General features: G+C 39.3%; 1 protein-coding gene across 5 annotated transcripts in view; it reads left to right on the forward strand.

The window, feature by feature from the left end:
* Window positions 1–2,784: 2,784 nt before the first annotated feature.
* Window positions 2,785–19,490, forward strand: part of slc19a3a (solute carrier family 19 member 3a) — a 34,647-nt gene continuing 17,941 nt past the window's right edge. For 3 of the 5 annotated variants that reach the window (XM_027022931.3, XM_027022933.3, XM_027022936.3), the window contains exons 1-3: window positions 2,785–3,020; window positions 10,709–11,378; window positions 19,260–19,481. In XM_027022931.3, coding sequence (XP_026878732.2) covers window positions 2,865–3,020; window positions 10,709–11,378; window positions 19,260–19,481 — 1,048 coding nt within the window. In that variant the 5' untranslated portion in view covers window positions 2,785–2,864. The remainder of the gene's footprint in view (window positions 3,021–10,708; window positions 11,379–19,259; window positions 19,482–19,490) is intronic. The other 2 variants (XM_027022934.3, XM_027022935.3) reach the window with 2 other exon arrangements.

Below are 19,490 nucleotides of genomic sequence, written 5' to 3' on the forward strand. Positions count from 1 at the left end.
ATCATTTTTTAATGATTATCACAATATAGACCTCTACAACAGCTGTCTAAAACAGTAGCTATATGATTCAAAATGTAGTCAGCTGGATTTTTAGTAACCAGCAATATGTGTATGAAGTTCTGATCTGAACAGGAAGTAATTAATAAAAGCTCATCAGTAAAGGAAAGTGTAACTAATCACATCAAGCAAATCTTCTACTACAATGTAGCATTCACTTTGGGCAAGTTGTTGTTAGCATTCTATTAAAATGCAAAAAGAAAAAAACCTATTAGCACTTAGTTTGGTGCGTCCATATTACCACAGCAGAATGTCCTTTTACACGTGTGTTCAAAAGCCTTTTGTAGATACACAAACTGGTGTGAATACTTTTTATTTGTACTATATGTCTTATTTTACATAGTCCTAAATCTAGGCACTTTTCTATAATTTACACATAATTATTCTATTTTGTACAACACACACCTACATATTTGTCCTTTAATATTTTTCCTTTATATTCAGCTACATAAATAAGTAAGTAAAGTAAATAAGTAAATCTAGTAATAAGTATGTTTTGCATAGAGCCTGACTATAATGCAGGGTGTATCACACTTCCTAAAATTAACCAGAGTGCCTCATTGAATGATGCATCCCATAGACTCAATTATTATTTACTACTCCTGTTGGTATGGTTTCATTTTAACTGTCCTATTAACTTTGGTTGGAATAGGGCAATCACCAACTGGTCATTGCATCTGTGTCCTTGACCAGGGTTCAGTAGTATCTGATGTGTCTTGCAGAGACTCAGTGTGACTGAGGAGAGTGGAGAAGAACTGAGGAACACCCTCATAACCCACAGAGCAACTAGAGTGAAAGAGAGAGATTTGGGGGGTGGGGGGTTCAGGGACCCATGGCATTGCCTCATCCAGCTGGAATTAAATAATTCCTTCGATGAAGTGCTAAATGATTCACTGTTCAGAAATCAAGTGCTAAACAACTCACTGTTCAGAAATCAATTAATAAATATATGAACTTCATATAAATGAATTACATTCTTGAATCAAGTGCTAAACCATTCAAACTTACCATAATCATCATCATCATCATCATCATCATCATCATCATCATCATCATCATCATTATCATCTTTATTTATATAGCACCATTCCCATGTTTGCTTTATAATTATAGAACATAAAAAGCACAAAACATAAAGCACACAGTTAAAGGAGCAGTGTTTAACATTCAGGGGGCTCTATTAAGAGAAACGGAATATAGCAGAGGTTCAGTGTGTTGCACTGCCATGTTTCTACAGTAGCCCAGAATGGACAAACCAAACACTGGCTCTAGAGAGTTCCTTTTGTGTTTTACATTGAAGAGGTAGCTTAAATTTTGAGAACATAAAGGAGAATGAAATTGGTACAGGCTACTGGCACCAGAAAACATTGGTCTGGCAACATTGAAAACATTGGTGAAAACATTGAAACATGAAAACATGGGTCTCAGATGTAAATCACTGATGAGGGAGTAATGTTTCCTGATTTTCTGCTGCATAGGTAGTTTAGGTAGTTTAGCATACCAATCTAAATGCAATTGTTTGATAGATTTAGCTAGCACATGGTTATGGGCATAGTTACCAACTGTAACTGTCAGTAATTTGGGTACTGTCCCTTTAAATTGCGTTTACGTAAAATGCGTGCACATGTATAGCAGAGGAAGTTTTTGGTTTGTAACGTACACGACCGACATCACTGGACCCGGGGCTTCTTTTTTTCCTATTTTTAAATTCTCTAGTAACGTGTTTATGAGCTTTGGATGTTTCTACAGTTCATGTAGGAACTGTCTACAAGATTCCAAGAGATAGCCTATGTTACGTAATGAATAAACCGGCAAGATTACTGCAAAACTGAATTGAGTCTGACTCTCGTTTCCTCCACGTGCTTCTCCCTACCAGTTCCAAAATCCCTTTGCTAATCTGGGTTGGAGTGTAACTTAAATTGTACTCCAAAGCGTTTCAAGTAACCTTATTCCTTGTGTCAATTTAGGAAAATATGTAATTGCTACCAGGATTGTAATTTTACATCTTTGGTATTTGCCCCCACCCCTCAACAAAACAATGATGTTAGCAAGGTCAGCCTATAGTTTGTGAAAGTCATTGCCATCAAACGAGAAATGTTAAAAGAAAGCTTTAGAGGTCAAGTCTCTAACCTCCTAAACATTACCAGGTAGGCTATCTGCTCTTTGACTCTGCAAATGTGGGAAAACAAATCCTGCTAATCTGGTAATCACACTAAATGCTTGGGAAAAAAGTTTAGGTTTTTTTTATTTTATTTTATTTTATTTTTTTTTTAACTATTACTTTGCTAATGTTACCTTGTTTTAAGATTTTTGCAAAAAAACCCAAACATTTAATTAATTAATTAATTTTAAACTAGCTACTCTGGGTGTTCTGGAGTGGATGGCATGTGAAATGACTTGTGTAATCATAGTATGATTATGTTTTTTAAAATCATTCAGCTATAATGATTTTTAAGGTAGTAAAAATTGCAGAGTAGTACACAAGGTTTCCATAGAAACAGGATAGTTTGGACAGAGGTCCTTCATCAGCTATGCAGGCAAAGTTCTGCATAATTAATGAATTCTAGAACTTCTGATATTGTAGGATTTTCCATGACTCTGTGGAATCTTCTCCCTGGAATCTGCTTTTTTAAACTGGTTATTCATTGACAGGTTGCCTGAAGCATGTGCCCTTGTGCACAAATACATAACCAATCACAAAGAGATGTGGATGATTGTGAGAGAACATATATTGACTTCTGTAACAAGATCACAAACCTTTAGAGGCACTTGACCACTCTCTAAACATATCTGTTTTCAGAGGTAACATGGCTAATTTGGATATTCTGGAGAAGTGGAAGGTAAGCTGGTCTTATCCTACCTCTTTGCTCTGCTTATATGGATTCTTCAGTACTGTTAAACCTCTGGAGCCATTCCTTATTCCATACCTGACTGGACATGACAAGAACCTTACCATGGAACAGGTACAGTAAAACATATTAAACAGTCACGTAATTACTTTCCTGTCACAGATTATAATTCCTATAAGTAGCAGTTGACTAATTTAATTAATGACACACCTTGATATGGGAGTGTCATTGTATTTTTCTTAAGACTATGAAAAGTTCATAAGTACAACTTTATGACTTTATAAGTACTGATATTGAGGGATAGTAATTACTATGGGAAGGGCATGGAAAAACAGTCCAGAGGTTAACACAAAGTAAAAAATCAACGTAGAAAAATGTGTGATAACTCATGTTAAAACAGAAAGATCGTCATACAGTGTTAACAGAATTCCAGTTCATAGTGGCACTATAAAATCTATTCATCACAAAATTGTGGATTTGAAAATGTTCAGCAGAATTAACTATTTTGTTTTCCATGTCTGTTATTTGAGTAAATTGAAAACATACTGAAATGCTTGTCTATGAAACAACATGAATAAATTACATGATAGCAAAAATCATCTAAATGAAAAGTGTATAGGGAGCTCATCATGCTTGTAAGAGGAGCGGTACTGTTATACTCAGTTGTCATTGTGGACTACTGATCATTACTATATGGTGATGTGGAGAGGCTAATCCTAACAAATTTCATAGACTGAAATAGTATGGAAGCCTGGTTCTGACACATGAAAAAGCCATTTAGTAAGTCACAATGAATTAAATCTCATAATTATACAATTATCACTTAGTTTGGGAGATATTGTTAGCTAGGTAACATTTGCTAACAGAGTTAAAGTAAGGGTTTTTAAGTAATCACCATACACTTTGTTACTAACTATATTTTCAGCAGATGCCATTGTGGCTATCGTTTAATATTATTGATAGAAAGTGCTAACCTGCTGCTTGAGGATTCTTCTTTTCTATGAGGGCTTCGCTCAGGGCAGATTGAAATGTTATTGTTATACAAAAAAGTGATGTATGTTGTTGGTTTATTCAGTTAATGTGGTGATTGTGAATAGGTTTTAGAGAGGAATGTTACAATGCCTTTGTTTATTAATTAATAATAACATTAGGCTATATGTTATTTAATATTATAGTTTACAAAATATACTGAAATTTAACATATATTCATATATGGGTTGGTCACTATGTGAAGATCTAATGGTTCGGGACAGGATATTTGACATCTTATCCTGTGTGTAATGATAATTGCTTATCTAGTTCAACTAGTGACTGCTGTGAATAGGCCAGCTGACAGCAGGGGAAAGACATTGTGGCAGCTTGTGACAGCTGACATGGGGGACAGACCTTAGTGGGGCTGTCACAGACCAGCGACTCATGGTGGCAGGACCTATGGTTTGTTCAACCCTGTGCATACAACCGTTCCAAGCTACAATGAGGCAGATAAAGAATAAATAGCTCAGGAGACTGTGAGAGCAGGGGAGGTAGATGACTCACAGGACGATTACATGGCTACTGAACCTTGAATGGTTTTGATTATGAGAAGAAAAAAAAGATAAACACAGAGGCAACTGTGGTGGTAGGTAAAAGAAAGATAATGCAGTTGGACATGTGAGGAAAGGTAACATCAGTTATAGAACATACATCAAGGAAAGGGGAGGTGCTTGGATGAGGGAGTACAGGGGCCTTTTGAATATTGAACAATAATTGCTCCAGAATTGTTCAGCTAAAGTCCAACAACAGGTTAAGTACCACAGTTCACAGGACATCAGTACTTCTGCTACTACATAAGAGAATTGCAGAACAGGTATACTGGAATATGAAACTGACCTTAGCCAGAGGAATAGTAGAGGGCAGGAGGGGGTGAAACAGTTGGTGAAAGAAAAAGGAATTGTGAACAGAGTAAAGGTAAGATGGCCAGGGGCAGTAGACAAGGTAGTTTGAAGGAGTGATAATTATTATCTGAAAGGTATAATGGTTTGAAGGGATCAGCAGAAAATAAACTAAATAGCTTAAGTAAGGGTATTTATGAATATGGGATGGAAATATTTGGCATTTTACAGGAAAAAGAAAAGAGAAAAGACACAATGAAGTCAAGATGGCAAATAGAAATAGATTCACTCAGGAGTTAAGGTCATTCAGAAATCAGTGGGGGCAAGCATATGAGGAGATTTTTTAACACTGCAGAAAGAGTTGAAGGTTAGGTTGGAAGATTTCTTGAGCAAAAGGAGAAAAAAGTATGCTAGGGCAGCCTTCTTTAGGGAACCTTTTAATTATGTGCAGACCTTATTTAATAAGATATCTGGGAAGTTAAAAGTTGGGTAAAAAAAAAATGTATAAAATTTTTTATATATATATATATATATATATATATATAGAGAGAGAGAGAGAGAGAGAGAGAGAGAGAGAGAGCGAGAGCGAGAGAAAGAGTGTATTGTATTAAATGTAATGTACTGAAGTTAATAGTTCTGTTAATATTGGTGCGTGTTTATGTAAGTTAGTTATGTACCAGGATTGTATGTGAGATGCTGTGAGTTTACATGTGTTCTGAGCTTATCTGTTCCTGTGTGAATCTCTAGTCTTGTGTGAGTATGCAATTGTCACCAGCGCAAGTCACGTGAGATGAGAAAGTTAGAAGGATAACAAGAAAGAGAAAAGGGGAGAGCAAGCCTACTAGTTAAGGTACTTGACTAGTAATCTGAAAGTTGCTAGTTCAAGCCTCACAGATGCCAAGATACCATTGTTGGGCCCCTGAGCAAGACCTTTAATCCTCAATTTCTCAAGTTGTATTCAGACATAATTGTAAGTTGCTTTGGATAAAAGTGTCAAGTAAATGTCTTTTGTCCTGTTATGCTTCTTGTGTTTTGATTTTTCCCTGTGTTCGCTGAACTCTCTGGTTAATGCTTCTTTGGTTCTCTTATGTTTATGCCATGTTCGTTTGTGCTTCATCTGTGTCTAGTTAAGTCTCCCTTAGTTGTTATTGTTATTTTTGCTTGCTTCTTATTTTTCTTTATTCTTCATTCTATTTGTTTCGAGTCATGTACATATGCCTAGCTACCATTCTCACCTGTTTAATTCTCTTGGTGATCGTGTTAATTTCTGTGTATCATTTTTCCCTGTTCTCTGCTTTTCTCGTTTTCTTCCTTAATTACTTTCTTGCATTTGTTTATCTGAAAGCTTATAAGCAGTGCCTGACTTCTTACAGAGATGCTTTACACACTGATAAGTCAATCCATTTGTCCAGCCTCATTGGCAGTGTTAACTCCTGCCATCTCTATTTAAACCCCTGGACAGCACTGTAACTGCTTGTCCTCTCTGTGATTCATTCTTACACTTATTTGAATCTAAAATTGAAAAAAATCAACAGTTCTCTGGAGCCCTCTGCCCCTAATAACTCTTTCTTTCCCTCTCTGGCTTTCTGTTCCCCAGGCAGAAACGCATTCCCTTCTTTTCTTTTTACCTTTCATACTGTTCTAAAACTAAAATGAAATCTAAAAGTACCTCTCCCTAGATGTTTAACTAAAGCCTGTCTCTCTGCTCTGGTCCCACATCTCACAACTCTTATTAATCAATCACTGCTCATCAGGTTTCTGTGGTCACTGCTCATCAGGTTTCTGTGGCCACGCCTATGCTCAAAAGGCTGCTGTGGCTCGTTCAGCTCTAGATAACTTCTGGCCTATCTCTAAATTCTCTTTTCTGGCTAAAGTTCTTGAACAAACTCTTGCCAGTCAGTCTCAAATGTATTTAGAAACCCACAGTCTCTTTGAGCCGTTCCGGTCCGGATTCTGTTCCGACCACAGCAGAGAAAAGATCACTAATTCTGTGGATTCTGTGGATTCTGGTGATCTCTGTATTCTTTTGCTTCTAGTTCTAAGTGTGACCTTTGACATGGTAAGCCATTCTGTCTTTCTGTCTAGGCTGCATGAACTGGGCATTGATGGCTCCACCCTGAACTGGTTCACATCATATCTAACTGATTACCCTCTCTGGCTATACTTCTTCCACTTCTCTTGTTACTGAATGTTACTGAATGGAACAGTTCTTGGGCCCCTCCTATTCACTGTGTACATCCTTCCTTTAGGACATATCTTGTATCACTTTAACCTTGACTTCCACCAATATGCTGATGACATCCAGATTGATCTCAGTACTAAATAAACAGGAATAAACATACTCCTACTCATTTACAAAGCCCTAAATAATTTCACTTATTTACACCTTTCTGATCTTCTCCTTCCTAGTTGCACACAGATCTTCCTCAACCGGGTTGCTTACTATTCCTTCCTCCAACCTACACGGCTATAGTGATTATAGTGCTTTTTCTAGATATGCTCCATGACTATGGAACTCCTCTTCCTCCTCTGGTCCAACAGTCACTCTCTAAATGTAACCTTAAAAATATCTTTTTTTCCCCTTGCCTATAATACTTCTCAAACATAACACCTGTAACAGTGAGTGGTAAGGAGGCGGATGCATGTGTGGAAAAGAGTGAGATTTATTAGGCACAAATCCAGAGTCGTAGTCGTTGGACTAGTGCAGGGTCATAGAGCCAATACAGAGATTTCAGGGATACATTATAAACAAACAAACACTTGAAGGCAAACAAGGGAAGCAGGCTATAAAATAGGCTAGGAAACACGAAGGCTAGAATAACAAAATGCCTGTTGACATAAACGAAGGCTTTGAAACACAGGCTTTCATACATTCCCCAAACACACAAAGGCAATTAAAAGCAAAAACGCTGGAAATCAGATAGGGTTAAAATACATGAACTTAGCAAGGTAGAAACGAGGGACAGGTGTGAGCAAGACACAAGACACAAGACAGCCCCCCCCCCGCCCCCCAAAAAATTGTGCTAAAACAGGAGAAGGACAAGACACCAACAGGAACAGAACGGGCAAGAGGCAGAGCAGGGACAGGACCCAGATGAGACACAGGAGCAAAAACAGGAGCCGAACATGGGGCACGATGAGGAACAGGCACTGGAACAGAAGACACAACAGAAGTGGACACATAAACCGGGGCAACAGAAGCAGACAGAGCAGGACAAGAACCAGGAGCAGAAGCAGTAACCAACACAGAAACTGAAGGAACAGGCGTATAAACAACCGAAGTAGCAGCAGGAGCAGATGTGGAAGCGGAAGCAGAACCAACAAAAGAAACTGACTGAGGACGAGAAAAGTTCAGAGAGGGAGGACAAGGATTACAAAAATGCAAAACAGACCAGGCCAGGGACAAAGGGACAGGAACAAAAATGGACACGGGCACCGGAACGGACACACGGACGGGCATAGGGAGAGACACAAAGGGAGAAACAAGAACCAGACAGACAACACAACAGGAGCAAAATCAAAACCAGGCAGCAGAGAAGCCAAAAACAACAGGACTACAGGGGCAGGCAACAACAGAGACACAGGAGGCATGCGGGGAACAGGACACACAGGCCAAGGCGGGACAGGCAGGGAACATAAGGCCTGTGAATCACAAAGCAGGACTCTGCGGACTTGGAGGAGACCGGTACCTTGGCAGTGGCAGCCTTTTGGGGCACAGGCGAGCTTTGAGGAGCAAACACTGATTAAGATAATGGATCATTTTTTTAAAAACTGGGAAGCTTATTATATTATTATTTGCCTATTATTTACCTTTACAAAGGTGAATTGCCCATCCTAGATATTGGAGCTCAAGGGGTTACACAAGATATGGTGTGTCATGCAAAGGCACCAGGGCCTAATGATGTCCTGTATCAGGTATATAAAGTTGTCCCTGAGGTCTTGGGGTTTTTAAGGAAGATGAAGTCATAGTGTGGAAGAAAGGGATTATTTCAAAGGAGTGGAGAAGAGCATGGAATATCCTTAGACCAAAACATTTGGTTTGGTACTAAATAATCTTTTATGGAAAGCAATTGAGTTGTTCTAGGTACCATATAGACTTACTGGGCTTGTTAAGGCTTGTTTAGAAGATATTCAGTTTTGATGAAATACAGGACAGTATGTTACATCCTGGCAGTGATTGCAAATGGGTATAATGGCTTGTATTGGGTTGTGGGTGGGGAGAGGCTGCAGGGCAGTTCCTAGCTCCTTCCAGTTAGGGCATACTTGGATGACATGACAATGCTGACCCGGCATTTCCACCATTTCACTGCGAGTTATACTGTGTATGACTATGTATGTGACGAATAAACCTAACTTGAACTTGATTTGCTAATATATATATTGTGAAATTGTAGCGTCGTTCCTAGATCTTCCTAAGTTCAATACTGTTTACTCAATACACACTAAATAGACATAAAGATGCAGACTCTAGAATTAATTCAAGAGAATAGCTGGTCCCGTCTTTATTCTAAGCTCAGTGTTACAAGCGAGGCATTGTCTGGAGAATGTCTAACAGTCTCAGGTGGGCACACCTTTTATAAATTTTTTTCATAACCATTTTTTTTTCATAAAAACTTGGCCAGGTTCCACTTTTGTTCTCCAAACCATACATTATTCAATGTATGCAAATTGACATTCAATACTTACACCAACTCGTTCTTGGTACCATTACGTTGATCCTGAACTACTTTTTAAAATTTATTATTTATTTATTTTTTTAAAGGAGATCATATTCTATAACACTGGCTGCCCATATTGGTTCTTCTGGTGATGTCCATATTGGTTCTTCCAGTGCTTGGCCGGGCTGTCCTGTCCTTTAACCAAGGCTCTTCCTTCGACTGAGGCCCCTAGAGGCCTGTCAAAGAGGCCTCCTGAGGATTTACATTGATGCCTACAGAGGCCTTTCCTGCATGAAACCAGTTTATTCTGGACCATCCCTATTTTTCTGCTTACAATATCATTTTATTACCTCAGTAGCCATGCATCTCGATGTACAACTCCTCCCCGAGTTGTCCCCTCACTCCATATTTTGTTTTCACTCCATAATTTTGGTTTTCAACAACATTCACTGGCAGTCATATCCTGATCACAACTACAGGATTTGGACTTGCAGATAGGTCCAGATATTTAGCTTGCTAGATATTTTTAGAACTCTATGAGTGATCGGTGTACCTTAGTTTTTATCTTGAACAATTCACACATGGGGATCAAGAGCAAAAGCCAGTTTTGGGTTTTACTCAGCAACCTTAAAAACTTGTGAGCGAGAAGAAAAATTGGCATAATAATTCACATGAAAGCAGTATGAGACCTGCTAATATATTGGTGGTCCATGGCTGATTTGTTTGGTGTGCACACATATGGGTGTAATGTGGACCACACAAAAGCAGGATGCAAAGCAACATTTATTGAAGTCAAATACAGACTCAGAGTCTATAGTACAGTCCATAATTGACACACCAATATAATTAGCCATAGAAACAAAACCAGAATACATAATAATGGGAGAGAGATCAAGAGAACAGGGAATAAACACAGAAACAGATAATGAAACATGAGGTATACAAAACAAACTGGCAGGAAAACAAACAAAAGAACTAATACAGAAAAAAATGAAACCTAAACACATAGGGAAGCCATAGAGATGCTGATGCTGAAGGTGGAGTCATGACAGTCAAAAAGGACTGAAGTAGAGCAAAGGTTTGATAGGTGTGCACTAATCAAATTAAGAGTAAATTTTCACATTAAGGGATTCAACTTAATTTTTTTCATGTGTCAAAAACAGGCTACAATATAAAAGTTTTCTGTTGCTTTATGATAACTAAAGAAAATAAAGGAACTTGTCTTTTGAATAAAAGCTTGCTTCATTGGTATTTGCACTCTATTTTCCCCCAGGTGACTAATAGGATATTTCCAGTTTGGACATACTCTTATCTGGCTGTACTGGTCCCTGTGTTCCTGCTCACTGATTGGCTGCGCTACAAACCTGTGGTTGTGTTCCAGTGCACCACCTTGTTTGTTACCACAGCTATGTTGTTGTGGTCACAAGGTGTTGGGGAGATGCAGGCTATGCAGTTTGTGTATGGAGTGGTGACAGCCTGTGAGGTTGCCTATTTCTCCTACATCTACAGCGTGGTGGATTTGCAACACTACCTTAAGGCCACCTCATACTGCCGCACAGCTCAGCTACTGGGCTACACTGTGGGCTCTGTGCTAGGACAGATTCTGGTCTCCTTTAGCCTACTGTCCTATTACTACATACTAGTACTCACACTAGTCCTAATCTCTGTTGCACTGGTGACCTCAGTTTTCTTGCCAATGCCTAAAACCAGCATGTTTTTCCACCATAAAGATCAGCATGGTGGGAAGAGAAGTAATTTAAATGGTCAAGGGAGCATTGGTAGAGGAAAGCCAATTGAAATACCGAAGGTAGAAACAGATAACATTGAGACTGCTGGAGGTTGTGACATTGCCAGTGTACAGGACTTTCCTGAGCTTAAAGGGAAAGATTCACAGGCGATTCAGGAAATAAGTCTGAAGAGCTCTGGAGCAGAATCCAGTCCAGGTGATGTTCTGTCCTCTCTATATGTGCTACATACAACTTGACAGGCATGGTCTCCTGACATCAGAACTCTGAAGACAATTAGCTCTTGCCCACATGTTTATTGACATCACAAGCAAAGGTGAAGCTGAAACATGACAGGCAATCAGAAATATGTTTGCTATAACATGTACTGATATACACAATAATTACCTGTAATTGCATATAACAATAAAATAAACTATACATACCCATGATTCTTTCAGACACATGAGATGTATGGAGATATAACTGTATTAACTCAGATACAATAAACCATAGCTCTCTGAGTTGTGCTCTCTCACTCTGATTGCTACACATGAATCAACTCGCTGCTACTGACACCCTGTGGTTCTTAAATTAATTACAACTAACCACAGAATCAAATTTCTTTAAAAAATATAACAAGGTTTCTAAACTTGTGACAGAAAAGGTGAAACAAATCTAATATGTTTTCAAACAGTTCTATATAATAGTAATTAGAGCATAATAATAATAATAATAATAATAATAATAATAATAATAATACATTTATTTTTTATTAATGAAACCTAAAATAAATATAAAAATATGCAATAAAGACTGGTCCAAAAAGATATTCAGAAAAGTTTTTTTCTGAATATAAATCATTGTATTCCTATTGTTCTTTAGAACTCTATTCCAGATTTTAAAGAAATATATAAAGTGCAATAAATTAGCACAGCTGATGAAGGACCTCTGACCTAGTCAGTGGCTAAAGAATATATAACAAAGTATGCATTATATACACACACACACACACACACACACACACACACACACACACACACACACACACACACACACACACACACTGTATATTATAGATTAATCAGCACCTGTTGCTTCACACCCCTCCAGTTTGCTCCCATGGGGCGTCGACAGAAAAAATGATCTACTTGCTTAATTTAAAAAATAGCATTCAACTGAATTTTAAATTCAAACTTTCTAAACTTGGTTTTAAATTTTAGTGTACCTGTTGCATACAGGTGGGCTCAACTTTTGCAACTCAGATTTTCTGTGACAATACCATTGTGCTTTGTTGTGGCTGTGTAAAGCGTGGAAGGTTGAGGGCGTACTCTGACATGCGAGTGAGCAGAATCAAAAGCAGGGGAAGCCATAAACTATAGACAGGACAGTGTAAGTGAACGACAAGTTTTAATAAACACCAGGAGAACACAATATAGAACAAAACCAAGGAACAAACAAAAGAATATCAGGCTAATCAGGGTCGGGATGAACACTAGGGAAACTAAGGAACTAAATAATAAGCAAAATGGGAAAACATCGAAGCATAAAACTAAGACAAGCGGGGAAGAAAAAAACAAGGAAGGGGAGTACACAGAACCTGGCTAAGTTAGCTAGACTAAAGATAATAGAGACAAACAGAACTAAAAGGAAAACCAGACAACACTATCGTATATGAAAATGGGAAAATAAACCTAAACAGAAACGAAGCAACGGGAGAACACCTTACGCGAAAAGAGAACTAAGACTGGCGAATATGAATGGGGAAAGCAACGTAGACAAGAGAACAGTGAGAAAGTAGAACGGAGGAGGGAAAAGAATAAACGTAGCGAACTTAAACTGGGAAGGCAACAGACAGAGATAGGAAGTATTTGGGTAGGGCGCATCGAACTAGAATGAGACAACAAGAACAGGGAAGGGAACTCAACCTGGGGGGGGGGGGGGGGGAGAGAGAGAGAGAGAGATTAAACAAGTGGCGTAGAGAAAAAACAGCTGAACGAGACGCGAGATCGAGGCAGATGTTTTCACCTCTCTCTCTCTCTCTCTCTCTCTCTCTCACACACACACACACACACACACACACACACACACACACACACACACACATATATATATATTAGAATTTATCTGTCTGGTTCGCAGCAAAAAACCCAAAACAAAACAAAACAAACAAACACAAAAACGGGCAAGACGAACAAAATACAACAAAATACAATACAATACAATAAGCTAATCAGCCATCTTGGTTGTTGCTATGCCAACACCAGAAATGACGGTGATTGGTCAGTGAGGTTTTGTCACCGGTAAAGTTCACAAAAATCAAAACAGATGGCGACTAACATTTTGCCACATTTTCGCTGTCTACAATTGGTGTGGAAAATACCATCATTATACATTAATTTACTGTCATCCAAATTAATAGCATAGAAAAATTGCGTTTGGTGTGTAAAAACCTTAAGGTTGTCTAAACACTAGACAATGCATGACAGATTTCACTGACTGAGCAGTAGGTGAAGACGCATACAGAGCTTGTCCATTTATGAGACTGGATCAGAGGCAGAGTTTGTATGGTTTGAAATTGAACATGAAAATTATGTATATAAAAAAAATTCCCCATTCGCCCTACCTGGTCTTTTCCCTTCAAGCTTTGGTTCTCTACCAGAGGTCTGCGAGCTTGGCGATCTTGCATAGTATCTTAGTTGTTTCCAAAACTGACCTTTTCTGGATGGAGATCTCAGTGTTGTTCCTGGGATCTGCTGGTGCCCCTCCCACAGTTTGGGGTTCACAGCACCTAGTGTTCTGATTAATATGGGAACCACTGTTGCCTGCCACATCTTTTCTAGCTCTTCTTTCAGGCCATGGTGTTTCTTCAGCTTTTCATGGTCCTTGTTCCTGATGTTGCTATATCACTTGGGATCACTATGGCCCTGTTGTGCTGTCCATCACTACTATGTCTGGTTGGTTAGTCATTACCATTTTGTCAGTCTGTATCTGGAAGTCTCACAGGATCTTAGAGTTTACTATACTCAGGTGGCCTTCTTCACCTGGGTTGTCACCAGTTTTTTCATCAGAGGTCCTTCACCACCACCCAATCTCCAGGCTTTAGGTCATGCAATGGTCCATCTGATGGTCTGGTTAGGGTGTCCTTGATCTGCTTATGGATATTTTTCAGACCAGAGGACAGGTTTGCACAATAATCAAGCATTTCTGCCACGCACAGGGCAGTTTCTTTGAATTCCGCTTTGGAATTCCTTGAATTCCTGGTACTCACACCAGTCTGTTGGGATCTGCCAAACATAATCTCATATGGGCTCAACCCATGTTTGGATCTGCTACGTGTACTCATGGCCATTACTTCTGAGGGCAATGCCTTGGTCCATGTCAGCTTTGTTTCCTGGCAGGCCCAACTCAGGATTAACTCCTTTAGGAGTGTCTTTGCTACTGTCATGACATCTTGATTAGTTGTGGGGAATACTTCAAAGCATTTTGAAAACATATCTATAATTACCAAATGGTAGTTCTTTCCTCCACTGGGTGATAATTCAATAAATTCCATCTGAAAATATTTAAATGGAAAATCTGGTTGGGGCTGCCCTGTCTCTGGCCAAATTGCTAGTTGCACATATCATGCATTTGTCACAAAATCTTTTCGCATGCTGGATGAACCCCTTTGCATACCAGTACTTAACTACATCATGAGACATCCCCCCTTTTGACAGATGATCTTTCCCATGTGACAGTTTCGCCACACTCTAGTTTACAGCCGTCATGAGCCCAGCCTGCTTGTACGTCCTTGGTTGCAGCCATCTGAATTTCCTGTGGAGAAAGCATGTGCTTCACACTTGCATACTGTAATGGCTTTTGGTAGCAGAAGTGCATCAGGCAGTTGGGCACCTCAGGAAGTGAGGAAATTCCAATGTTTTCAAATCACTCCAAAATCATTCACAACCCCTACTACTACTACTACTACAACTAATACATTGTATTTATATAGTGCATTTCAAGGACCCAAAAACTTACAATAGTCAGTTCATAAGAAAATACATTGATAGACATACGAAACAGTATGCCCAGTTCATGCAGCATAGATACCCAGCTCATACAGCATAGAAGGAAGGATGGAATGGCTTACCATGTCATAGGTTGCCCTTAGATCTAGCATTAAAGAATACAAAAAGAACCACAATCCATAGACATGAGGAGATAATTAGTGAACTTTATTAAGGCAGTTTCCTTGCTGTGTAAGGGACTGAATCTAAACTGGAATAGCTCTAAGAGTTTGTGGGTTTCTAAATAGTGTTGGAGCTGACTGGCAACAGTTTGTTCTAGAATTTAGATACTGCTTATAAGCTTCCTCATGAACAGAGAGCTTCAACTTCCTACAAAGTCTTTCTAACTGATGATCAGTCTGCTTCATAGTGCATCAGTCATTAGTATAACAAGGGGAGGAAAAAATCTAAATCACCTTTTTGCTTTTAAAGGGGCTACTGAATTAAGGGACTCAGAGAAAGCAGCAATAAGCAGAGTATGTTCCTCAGGAGAAAATGGAGTAGAATCGACTAGAAAAGCAGTAGAAATAGAATGGTTAAGAATAAAAGGATCAATAGAATGATTCTTATGGAAGAAAATGCATTCTTGAATAGAGCGACAAGGAATAGCCAGGGGAGCTGTGAACAGAATAAGCCTGTGATCAGAGAGTGGAAACAGAGGACAGAAATTCAAAACATGTAAGGAGGAAGAACAGACTAAGTCAAAAGTGTGACCTTTGTCATGAGTGGGAAAATCTACATGTTATGTGAACTGGAAACAGTCAAGACATGAGAGAAAATCATTTGTGAGGTTAAAGTCTAGATCGTTTATATGAATAGTCACCAACTAGCCACAAGTGTGATGAAATCGAACACACAGATGTGAGAAGTTCAGATAATTCAGAATGGAATGATGCATTAGGTTTTGGTGGATGACAGAGTAGCACTGTAGTTATAGGATTAGGTAATTTTAGAGCTAGGTATTCAAAAGATGTAATGGATGTAGGCCTGAGTTCTATAATATTGATCTTATTGTTACAGCCACACCACCTCGATGCCCAGAAGAGCGAGGTTTGTAAATGAACTTGAAGTTGGGTGGTCTTGCCAGATGAAGGGCATTAAAATCACCCTGCTTGTTGCCATGTTTTGCTTAAGAACATGTCAATGCTAATATTATTTTCCAGTATAAATTCCTAGCGTAACGATGATTTGTTAGAAAGAGAACGAACATTCAACAATGCAAAAGACGTGAGAGGAAAAGAGGGTGTGAGAGAGCACAAATGACATAGATTAGCAGTATGACATACAGAATGAACAGCTGGATGAGATGTGGTCCAGAATGAACATATATTTTTACCATCAGAGAAAAGGACAGTTCTATTGTAGACCTGTCTTGAGCCCCGAAAAACATAGTGGCATTGACACAGTATGCCACCACTCTGGCAGTTACAGCAGCAGCTTTAGGGAGGCAGTAGAAATTATTAAATTTCCTTAGTTTGGCAGCAGTGTAGGCCAGGTAATGCAGATTAAATGGGGACTCTGGGCAGGAAAACCAGTGCAGCTAATAGCGAGGCCAAAGCAATTAAGAGTTGCATTATAAAAGATGAGAAGAGAAAGAGGAGAAAGCCAGTCAGTGGGCACACAGGGCAGAGTAGCAGCAGTGATACAGCCACACTCAGCTAGCATGCAGAGCAAAGTAGCAGTGAGAGCAGCCACACTTGGTCACAGTGAAACAATGGTAACAATAGGCACCTCCAACCAGAGTGCAAAGTTGAGTAGCACCAGCGATATCAGCCACACTCAGTTGGCGCACTCAGCAGAGCAATAATGGTGATAGCAGCGATGATAGGAGTGCAAAGTAGTGCAGAGTAGAGTAGCAATGGTGATAGCATCCACGCTTGGTTGGTGTGCACAGCAGAGTAACAAAGGTCTTAGCAGCATGCAGGAGTAGTGAAGTGACAATGATAGCAGCCACACTGTCAGTGTGCAGACTTTGCAGAGCAGAATGAACACCAATCTGAAACCACTCTGAATGCTATCCCTTGATATTAACAAATTAACAACAACAACAACAAAAAAATCACACATGCATGAAACCACACTGAAGACATACAAAAGATATAGGGAGAAGCAGCAGTCACACAGGCTGATGCCAGTGATACTGTTACCTGGAATTGATGTCAGACAAGCAACCAGCATTGCGTATCTGCTGTCTGTGTAGTTTGTTAGAGTTTCACATTCAACTAGTTTCCATGCTTTGATCAAGGCCCATAACCCAGCTGCCTGCTCTGGGAAATGAACAGGCAAAGGGCCTGCTTTACAAGCCTCTTTGTCCTCAACTACTGCATAGCCAACACACTTCCTATCTGCCCTGTGAGATGCAGACCCATCTTCATCATACCCATCTACATAAGGATCAGATCACTATTAGCCAGAGGAATCTCCTTCAGGTCTGGCCTGGGGGAGCAAACTTCATAAACAACGGCAACACAATCATGTGGCTCTCAGTCATTTTTTGTAGGGAGAAACGTTGCAGGGTTTAGAATAGTACATCGTTTCACAGTGACATTTGGCATGTCAAGAAGCATGTCCCTTAAGGCCAAAACTGCCTTTTCTGCCACTGCTACAGCTCAAACAGGCCAGCTGCCACAAAGTCTAACTTGGCGGAAATATTAGCCTAAGGCAATCATCATGCTTTTATAATAAAATAGACACCAGACAGCTGTGTTTCTCATTTACTGCTTGAACAAACGTTTTGGTGGGATCAGGGATCCCCAACATTGGTGGTGATTGCAGTGCCAACTTTAAATCTGTAAATGCGCGGTCCACCTCAGACGTCAAAGTACTTTCACTTTGTGCTGTCAGGCCTCTTCCATGAGCAATGCTAGTCAGTGGTGTTTTGGTTTCTTTTGCTTCCTCCCCCTATTTAGTTTCATTACCTGTTATTGCTACCTGTTCTTGTTTGTCCTCATTAGTCTTTGTATTTAAACCCTGTGCTTGTATTCAGTCTTTGTGAAGTCTCGTCATCTTGTGGTACATTTAAGAGCTGTATGCTTTTGAGTGTTACTTCTCATTATTTGGATTTTTGCATGTGCCTTTGGATTACCCTCTTTATCTGTTCACTGTCTGTTTTGGTTTACCTCACTGACTGCTTTTCCAGATTACAACCTTCACTTGTTCATTGGATTACTTGTGTGGACTACCCTTGTTATGTAATAAACTGCACCCTCTGTACTGCAGTCAACTCTCTGGTCATGCTTAGATTATACTAATCCTGTTGGTCCTGCTATTACAGTGATCCCTATTTTACACATCAAATCTCTTCCTAGCAAGTTTAAAGGGCATGCTTCTGATAATAGAAATGAATGCCTGAACCCTTGGTTATTTGCATATGATAGGGGTTCTATAAATCACTCTAGCATGGAATGCTACTGAATGTCTATATCTCCCCTTATCTTTGGTTCAAACATAGATTCTTTTTTTTAAATAATTTAGTAAATAGCCCCCAAGTCAACTAAAAGGACTTCCTTTCAAGTAATTTGAGGATTAATTGGTCCTCTGTGTCAACCAGGGATATGGCATGGGAGGCCCTTAAACCTAGTGGTCGCATTATTCAGCACACTTCATTTTGGAAAAGGGTTAAGGTGCAAAGAAGGAAGTATTAACAAAAATAGGGCATATTAATAAAAGGTTTTTTAAAATATATATATGGATTTATATAAACTCTTAACTTTATTAAGGTTTTGTAAATTAACAATGGAGTAGAGAGAATATCTTCATCATCTTCATCAGAGAAGCATTTGTATGAAGGGCTAATCTAGAGTGTTCTTGTCATGTTGTCATTCATTAAACATAAGGTTTTTAAAGATGACAAGTGATTTAACATGGTAACAGATTAGTCAGCTCAGTAAGATAATATAGAGAGTTCAAAAAGGTACAGCACTTAACTCTAGAGTACTTCTCCAAGACTGGAGCTGCCATAAGTGTTTTTATGATATGCAGTGTAAGATAAAAACAATCCTACAATAGTGCTCTTATTCTGAGAACTGGCTTTATGTTCTGGTTTTGACAGCAGCAGCAGAAGGTTGCTGTGTAATTGCACTGCAACTGTGGCAGGACTTCCTACAATGCTACTCCACCCAGAAAATGCTGTACTGGTCAGCATGGTGGGCAATGGCCACCTGTGGCTACAACCAGACAGTCAACTACATTCAGGCTCTGTGGGAGCATGCAGAACCATCCAGCAACTTTACAGTCTACAATGGTGGAGTGGAGGCTGTCTCAAGTTTGTTTGGTGAGCATG

The sequence above is a fragment of the Electrophorus electricus genome, chromosome 17 (genome assembly GCF_041902795.1).
Source record: "Electrophorus electricus isolate QZ-2024a chromosome 17, ASM4190279v1, whole genome shotgun sequence".
Lineage (NCBI taxonomy): Eukaryota > Metazoa > Chordata > Actinopteri > Gymnotiformes > Gymnotidae > Electrophorus > Electrophorus electricus.